Source organism: Myotis lucifugus, unplaced genomic scaffold (genome assembly GCF_000147115.1).
Source record: "Myotis lucifugus unplaced genomic scaffold, Myoluc2.0 scaffold_2, whole genome shotgun sequence".
In the NCBI taxonomy this organism is placed as follows: domain Eukaryota; kingdom Metazoa; phylum Chordata; class Mammalia; order Chiroptera; family Vespertilionidae; genus Myotis; species Myotis lucifugus.
Window position 1 is genome coordinate 13,387,176 of NW_005871050.1, and position 9,524 is coordinate 13,396,699.

Genomic DNA, 9,524 nt, shown 5'->3' on the forward strand with positions numbered 1-9,524 from the left:
TTTTAAAAAAAGCTCATCGTTAAGACGAAGGCATACGAAAGTAGAGATGACTGATGATTGTTCGAAGCTAATGGGAATCGATACAAACTATTTCTCTCTGTCCAGTCATTAAAGACTGATTTGGTTGTTAGGCCAGACACAGAACTGTTCAACGTTCAGATACACTCAAAAGGGATTGGTGGCAACCTTTGTCAGTGTTATTGTTTTGTCAGGTACAGCAACTGTGCGGGTGTCCCCAGGCAGTAAGGATGCTAAGTTGAACTTGATACTCTTCTCATGCTAGCTCCCAGCATATCAAACTGTGGAGGCTGATCTATCAAGTCAGAAAGGGAGTCTGCTAGGGGATTCTTTAAAAATGAGACAGAAAAAAAAATAGCCTGCAGTATTAGGCAGGAGTCTTTTATCCAAGGAACAAACTACCCCAGCTGTGAAAATAACAAGACCCAAATAGACAGAGGGCACATCTGCCTGTCAGAGTGGTTGTCTAGCCCAGAAGGCAGTTGGGGTCCACAGCGCCCCACCTGCTCAACCTTCCCAGACTTGCCTCCTAAAGCTAAGCTTGTCTCTCCTCTGCTTCCTATGCTTCCCTTTCCTTCCCCTCCCCCCTCCCTCCTTTGTTCCTCTGCCTACAGAAAATACCCAAAGTACATATCGGGTGAATCCAGATGGCTCCCTACGTGTCACCTTTGCCAGTGGGATGGAGATCAGCCTCAGCTCAGAGCCTCACATCCTGGCCGGGGCAGTCAACCCCACCCTGGGCAAATGCAACATCTCACTGCCCGGAGAGCACAACGCAAACCTCATCGAGTGGCGGCAGCGGAAGGAGCAAAACAAAGGCAATGTTTCAGCTTTTGAAAGGAGACTGAGGGTAAGGCTTGACCTTATACAAGATATAGAACTTTCCCTTTGAAAGTTTGAAAATTGCAGAGCCTTCCTAATCTGAAGTCCTATTTCTCCAAAGCTCATGTAGGTGACTGACTTATATGAAGTACTGATTCAAGAGGGGGTGCTAATGGCTGATAATGGTTCTGGATCCTTAAATGAACATTCTAATAGGAGCTTTCCTTGTCATTAGCCAGCTAAAGTGCTCTAATAGTAGCAATTTCAGGCACCAAGAAAGACTGGGTGGAGAAATGTGTTTCATCAGGTGGCTCTCCGGAATCCCTCACGGCATGCCCTGGAGATGGTTGTCAGGCCCATCAGGTTGACCCAGTTTCCATTTTTGTGTAGTTTATACTTTATTTGGAAAGACCAGGCAGGTACACACAGAAGGATGAGAGACACAAGGCGACATTTGGACAAAGGTGAGATAAAAGAAAAAGTCAGTGAATGATACCACTGCCATGAATACACACATATGAAGAGCCAGAGGGGTAAAGGACTAATACTGAGGTTGGGCGAGTTGTGCTCAGAGAGAGCTGCCTGGGGAAAATGAAAGATTTGGGAGTTTTTGAGTACTTACCAAGCACAGTTCACCACTGTTAACCAGAGCTCTCTCGGTCCCAATTGCCTTTCTGCAGAGCACAAAGCCTACAAACACCACAGAGCTGTCTGCCTGTCCCTTCTGAAACACCAATGTTAGGATGATGTGACCAACTTTCCAAATATAGTAACATTCAATATCAGCCCCAAAGCAACTGCCAGCCTGAGGGAAATAATCACTCACTATTGAGGCTAGGCCTGCCTTGAGCACCTGTGTCATGCGCAGGACACCTGGATTGCTTGCATTTTCTTCACTCACAGTAAAAATTCACTCAGAGAGAAAATGTGGTAACCTTTAAACTGTGGAAATGCAACAATAAACAACCACCCAATTCCAGTGAGAAGCAGTCAAACTAATCTCATGGCTTGATAGGGACAAAATAATTTATGACAGTGCTCGCTTTCCAATCAATTCTATTGGTGACATCAAGACACAGACTTCAAGGGTGTTTTTTGGAACAGCGCTAAAGTTGTTTACATGCACAAGTCAACTTGTATGTTCTGATTCTATTGACTGGTCTCTAGAAAAATATTTACCGGATATGCCACTGACTTGAGAAGTGAAACCAATCCAAATAGTCGGACTTTTCTCTGTGTGAGTAGCAGTGAGGGTTTCTATTAGGGTTCTAGAAATGGCATTCCCCTGGATAAAGTTAAATGACCTGGCCTTGCTACCCAATTTTACAAGTGACTTAAGAAAGGACTTTATTTTCTTCACCTGTGAAATGTAAGTGTTATACTAGAGAAAAAAATTATCTACATATGGTTTATCAACCGCATGGATTCAAAATAGAAAATAATATTGAATAAGTGATCTCTTAGTGCCTCCCCCAGCATATAGCCTCGATAAAACATTGTGAACAAAATCATACACTATCTGACTGGCATTTTCCATTCTTTAGGATAGTCCATCCTATACTGTGGGATTTTCCATGTTCTAAGATAACCAACCCTATTTTTCCCCCTCCATGTGTACAGATGATAGAGACTAGAAACTGTAATTTACACCTCATATCCCAAATTGTTCTTACTGTTGAGAAACTAATGGTTATAAAACATTTGGGAGCTCTTTCCTGTTAAGGAGTAGAATGAAGTGTTATTTAGTTAATACTATTTATAGTTGACATGTGGTAGAGTTGAGTGGATTTGTGCAATGGCTTATAAGGGCAACAATTTCAGGGCCTTCTTCTCTATATGACCTCTGGGGCGCTTCCTGAGGTCCTAGTACTGGAGACTAGAGACCCTTATTGGCTAGGTGGTATTACTGTGCATGCCTCTAGAAATCTAACAGTAACAATCATTTACTTATGTTTAGTGCCTAAGAGTTAACAAATTGCATTCAGAACCAGGATTTTTTTATCACCACAACCATCAATTGTTGTTATTCCCAATTTATAGATAGAGACTAAAGCCCAGAGTGGTTAAGTGATTTGCCCAAAGTCAATCAGCTATTAAGGATCAGAGCCAGCACTAAAATGAAGGACTTCATGTAGCACAGCAGTCTTTCCACTACATCATGCTGTGCTGCCATGCTCCTTAAAATAATTCATCGACAAATCGTTGCCCCATTCAGTGGAGCCACCTTGGCAGAGCCTGTGTCCTTGTTTCAATGTTGACAAAAAGACTCTAATGATCAACTCTAATGTACTGGCAAGCTTGGGTGGTACGGGACAACTGGCTGGCCTCCAGGCAATGTGTGAAGGTGGCAAGAGGATGAGGAAAGCTCTATAACTGGTTCATTTGTACCTGCTCTCTCCATCCTCTGCTATTTTTGTTTATACCACTGCCTTAGCATCCCTACAATAGGCATATCTGATTTAAGGGAATAAATATGTTCCCAAAAGATAGGTGTGGATCCAGTTTTGACAGAGCAAATTCTCTTTCCTTACTGACTTTATTATTCCAGAGATGGTGCCCCTTCACTTCTGGTGTCCTTTTCAAGGGGCAGGCTGATGACACTTGAGATGTAACTTTCTCTCTTCTGGGCCAAATATGCAGTGACCCATTGTAAGCATACATGGAAAAAATAAGCCTTTCTGATGCCCTCAAGTACTTCGAGACGTTGGACTGAACCATTTCTTTCTCCTGGTAAAGCTGCCATTGCACAGTGAGGCCATGTCGGGGTACCAGAGCTCTTGAAACAGAATACTAGATTCACATGGTCACACAACATAGAAACCCCAGCTGTATTCAGACAAATGAGGGTTCTCTTTGAAAAAACCACACAAAGGTGTGATTGTAATTTGCAAATGTGCTTGGGCAGCAGGTTATAAACCACTAATTATTCAGGCACAAAATGACAGGTTCATTGAAAGGCTCACTTGGTAAGATAATGAACATCAAATGTTCGAGAAAGCTACCTATCACATCCACCCCAGACCTTCTTGCTAGAAAGAAAAACATCAGAAAGGGATAGTCCTCTCTAACAGTTACTTTTCTCCAGTGATCAGTGGTTATGTTTTTTTATACAAAGTCGGGGTCCCCTTCAAGGTGGAGGAGTCAAACTGCTAGGAAACATGATATCCTGCTTAGCCTGAGCAGGCAAGGGATTTGTTACCTCTGAGCCCTCCTGCACCAGCTCCATTAAATGAAATAAATCACATTAACATCCTGAAATTTCATTTATTTTAAAAATCCATTTTCCTCAACCTGAGTTGTGTTTGAATCATCTTCCTTGCAAAGTACTTTTACATCCAGTCCATGCATCTCCTCATCTGCTGCATCAATCTGTCCCCATAAATACATTTCCCTGGACAATAGGGAAATTAGAATACAGATAACAGTAGAGGCAGTTGTAAAAGAATTGGACATTCACCAAAAACAAACTGGTTTAGGAATTTTATCCAGATTGTACCTTGCCGTGTCTGTGGATAATAATGCCATTATATGAGACATCCCAGCATTGGATCCCAGAGCTCTTTTACAAGATTTTTCAAACTGAGATGTGAGATCACAGCAAAACTCCAGAACTGCAGTCTCCTTTATATATTATACTAGAGGCCCAGCGCATGAAATTCGTGCATGGGGCGGCGGGGTATGGGGAGGGTCCCTCAGCCCAGCCTGCACCCTCCCGCAGTCCGGGACCCCTCGGGGGGTGTATGCCTAAGCCGGCAGTCAGACATCCCTCTCGCAGTCCTGGGTTCTCACAGTCTGATACGCCTCTATCCTTATCGCCCTCCTGCAGCAGAGGCGGGAGAGGCTCCCGCCACCGCCACTGCGCTCGCCAGCCATGAGCCTGGCTTCTGGCTGAGTGGTGCTCCCCCTGTGGGAGTGCACTGACCACCAGGGGGTTGCTCCTGCATTGAGGGTCTGCCCCCTGATGGTCAGTGCGCATCATAGTGACCAGTTGTTCTGACGTTTGTCCTATTTGCATATTAGTGTTTTATTATATAGGATATTTTCCAGGAAACATAGTACTTCAAAACAAAGTCATAAAAATAACTAAGATGATTGTGTTTACAAGCAAAATGAAGCAAAGACCAATCTAAAATCCTGACAATTTATTTATTTTTCTGCTCACAGATAACTGAGACTGTAGTAAATTGGCTTTTAAATGCAACATGTGAATGTTCATATGTGATCTGAGCTCTGAAATAGGAAACAAGCCCAGCTGAAACACGGGGTCTCAGGCTGACAGATGAGGGGGAATTTGGGAGGCAGCCAAGAGGATCCCAGCACCTTCCTCCATTCTCAGAAAACGTCTTTGCTGTGCCAGGGCACTTCCGCTCCACTTTCAGAGATTTCCCTGTGTCTGCTGTTTCTTAAATAGTCAGCCAAAAATAATTCTTGTGCCAAAAAGATTATTTTGGGGTGGCAAATTCTGCTCCCCTTCAAAAAAATGAGTAAGATTTTGAGGAAGGACGGGTATGCCCATAATTTTGCACCATTTTCCTCATCTATAAAATGAGGGATATGGGTTGTGTGATCTCTATTACCAGTAGTATTATTATCATTAATCATAATTACAGCAACTAAAATTCACTGAGGTCTTACTATGTGTATCATATTGGAGATGGGGAGAATTCTTCCCTCTACCCTTCTTAAGTCCTTATGTCTGAACCAATAATAAAATTGACACAAAACCATATTAGCAGAAAGAAAATTGAATAGGCCAAAAACAGACAAATATCAGCGGTTGTCTATAGATCAATCTAGTATATCTTTATCCTACTAATTGAATGAGTCTCAAATTGGAAGGGCTGAAAGGACTTTTTCTTAAGCAATTAAAACACATACTCCTGGGAAAGAGCAAGCAAAGGCTCAGAGGGAAGGCAAAGGACACTTTTTTTTGGAGCTTCACCCTGTACCAACACTTCACAGGCACTTTGATTTCTGATGGCAACACAATCCATGATCCCCAGGGCATCCTCTTCCCTTTTTCCTTTCTGGTCTAAGTATGAACGAAAAGCAAGCCCTTCTCCTTACTTCTCCTTAGCAAAGCTGAAAAATCATAAAGGGAATCAAGGGCTATATTAAGCATAGATACTTCTTTAAGCATAGATACTTCTTCTATTTAAAAAATGATCAGGTCCAGCTTTTTTGCCCCCATGTACAGCTCTTTATTTGCCAAACTCAAAGGTCTTATTCAATGTGCAACCTCTCCAAAGAGACATGTTTAGCTGGGGGCTATTCCCAAATTTCAACCCTTTCTTTGCCCCTCTTTTCCAGGGCAAGGATTGATGTAAACTGTTTGGAGTAAGAGTGGAAATAAGGATGGATGGCCCACACTTAGGTCAAGGACTATTATTGCCTTTCACGCAAACAAGCGCTTGTATGAATGTGGAGCATTCTCAGCCTTGTTCATGACCCCAGGAGTCAGAGGAAAGCAGCCTAGTTCTGATTCATGCCATGGAAGCTGGAGGTGCATACTAGTAGCACTCAGGAAAGAGGGTGGGAGAGCTCCCCTGGAAAAGCCTTCTCCTTCCCAGCCTTCTCACATGTGGTTTCCACAAGAGACTTGGCGAGGCAGAGGGTGAAAAGGAGGATTCTGTGGCATGTTCAATTCCTTCATCCCTTTCAGCTATTCGTCAAATTTTACATTACCTTCCAAACCTGACTTTGAAACTAGTGTTTCAGCAACATCTGAATATCAGAGAGCATTCTCCAGAAAGAGAAGTATGGTCGCAGAAGTCTTAACAGGCCAAATGAGGACATCAGGCAGAGTTGGCTCTGCCTGCTTTGTAGTGGATTTTGAACAGTGATCCCTGCTTGTGTAGCTGTAACAGCTTTATTAAGAAGTGTGATCTTCAGTTGTAAACTTTATCTGTCAGACAAGTAAAACCACAAATTTAGTTGAACTGGAAATCACTTGTTACTTTGGCTCTTTAACTATCATTATAACATGAATTGTAACGGTTACAACCGTCTCTGGGAGTACATGGATATTTTACAGCTATTGTAAATAAACGGTATTACAGTTGGAGATATGTGGCTATAAAACCACAGGAAAGGTAGTTGAAGAAAGAACACCTGGTCTCATATAGGTTTCCAAGCCCTGCATATTAAAAGAAAGAAAACATGTGCTTTTCTATCACCTTAGAGGTGGTACAGTGGGTTACTATATATTTATGCCTGATGACTCTGTATGCACTGGCTACAGATGGTTTAAAGAGTCATGATTCCCAATCACTAGTCTTCTGGATAGAATTCATGACATGGAATATTTGCAGAAGTTCAAAATTAAGGGCAAACATCATTAGCACCAGCTGGTTGATGAAGAAACTAAAAACACAGGAGGTTTTAAAAAGCAAAGTGCCACACCCCAATAGAAAAAAAATGGACAAAGGTCATGAGCAGACAATTCATAGAAGACATACATGTGGCCAATAGATATTAAAAAGGGTTCAACCTCACTAGTATTTATTTGTATCACTGTATTTATTTTTATCAAATAAATACAAATTAAACCACAGTAGCATACAATTTTCCCACTCTCACTTTGGGAAAAATTTACTAACAATAATACTTGATGTTGGTAAGGATGGAATGAGATAGATCCTCCACTACTAGTTAATGATAGCATAAATTTGCACAACTATTGTGCACTATAAAGTAATATCTCAAATTGCATCAAGAGTCTTTAATATGTTCTTTTCATTTGACCCAGTAATTACGGTTCTGTACTAAGGAAATATTTACTTACAAAAATGTTCAACAAAATATGAGATATGAAAGGAAAATGGAAAACAAAAACTCTGATTTCCAACATAGGAGAAAAGATAAATAGATGCTTTTTGTGTAGGAAGATATTATGCAACCATTAAAATCCACATTTTAAGAATATTTAATAACATGAGAGATGCTCAAGATAAAACATTAGCTGAAAAAGTAGAACATAAAACTTTAAATATAATCCTAATTGTCTTCTTTAAATGTATGGACACAGATTATGCAAAGAAAAGTAGGATAAATGGAATGAAATGCCTCAAGCAAACTATTAGCAGTGATTTGCATTAGAAGGTGAGATTATAAGTAATTATTTTCTTTGTATATTTCTATATTTTCCCATTTTTCTGCAATGAAAAAAAAATATTACTTTTAGAATCTGTGGTGGGGGTGGGGGATTGAGGAGGTATTTTTAAAGGCAAACTACACAAAATTACTGAGCAAGGTAAGACCAGAGTATGAAATGAGAATGTTGGCTTTATAGTCACATAGGCCACTAAGTTAAAAACTCTTTCTGGATCTCACTTTTATGTGGAATATAAAACACAAAATAAAAAACAGAACTCATAGAAACAGAGAACAGATTGGCATTTGCTGGAGGCAGGGGGGTCAGGGATGGGCAAAATGGATGAAGGGGGTCAAAAGGTACAAACTTCTGGTTATAAAATATGCAAGTCCTGAGGATGTAATGTACAGCATGGTGACTATAGTTAACAATTCTGTATTGTGTATTTGAAAGTTGCTAAGAGATCAGATCTTAAAAATCATCACAAGAAAAAGAAGGTTAATCAGACATTATGGTGATCGTTTTGCAATGTATACAAATATTGAACCATTATGTTATACACCTGAAGATAATATAATGTTATATATCAACTAGGGGGCCCAGTGCACAAATTTGTGCACCTTGAAAGGAACTGTGGGCCCACGAGGCTATGGTGGGCACAAGGGAGAATCTCGGCCCATCCTCCATGCCCCCGCCCGGCCCCTCCCACCATGGCCCCCGGTCCCATGTCTGCTGGCAACCCCACTCCCACCATCGCCACTCCCACGTGCTGACAGCACCAGCCCCGCTGGTAACCGCTAACAGCATGGAATGATTGGGGCTGGTGCCAGCAGCGGGTGCAAGAAGCGGCTGCCAGCCCCAATAGCCCCTCAGGAGCAGGGGGAGGTGGAGAAGCCCTGAGGGTTGATCAGGGCTAGCAGCTGCTGCTCACACCCATTGACAGCACCGAGCTATCAGGGCTGGCACTGGGCGCCGGCAGCGGGTGCGAGCACTGGGTGGGACGGCAGTGCACGGGAGCAAAGAATTTTCAGTAACCATCAGAGGCTCACCCCAATGACAACGACCAGTGCCCCACCTTGGTCTGGCACCCCCACTCACCTGCTCCACCATCCCACCACAGCTGATGCCCGCCATGTCCCGTGCTCTGTCACGTGCTGCTGATGCCCACCATGTTCCACACACATCCCCTGGTGGTCAGCGCACGTCATAGTGACAGGTTGTTCGGTTGTTCTGTCATTCGGTCTATTTGCATATTAGGGTTTTATTATATAGGATTATATCTCAATTTTGAGATTTAAAAAATTTAAAACTTTCTGAACTGGAATTTTGAAATTTGACTCTTGAGACCCCTTGAGGTTTTATGTTTGGGTTTCAGAGGCCCCTTGAGATTTTATTACAAACTAGAGGCCCGGTGCACGAAATTCATGCACTGGGGGGTGTCCCTCAGCCCAGCCTGCACCCTCTCCAATCTGGGACCCCTCGAGGGTAGTGATCGGGATCGGGCCTAAACGGGCAGTCAGACATCCCTCTCACAATCCAGGACTGCTGGTTCCCAACCACTCGCCTGCCTGCCTGCCTGATTGCCCCTAAC

General features: G+C 42.5%; 1 protein-coding gene across 3 annotated transcripts in view; it reads left to right on the forward strand.

The window, feature by feature from the left end:
* TENM1 (teneurin transmembrane protein 1) overlaps positions 1-9,524 on the forward strand; it is a 596,847-nt gene that overhangs the window by 563,775 nt on the left and 23,548 nt on the right. For all 3 annotated transcript variants that reach the window (XM_023756535.1, XM_023756543.1, XM_023756550.1), the window contains one exon: positions 633-868. In XM_023756535.1, the coding sequence (XP_023612303.1) occupies positions 633-868 (236 nt within the window). The remainder of the gene's footprint in view (positions 1-632; positions 869-9,524) is intronic.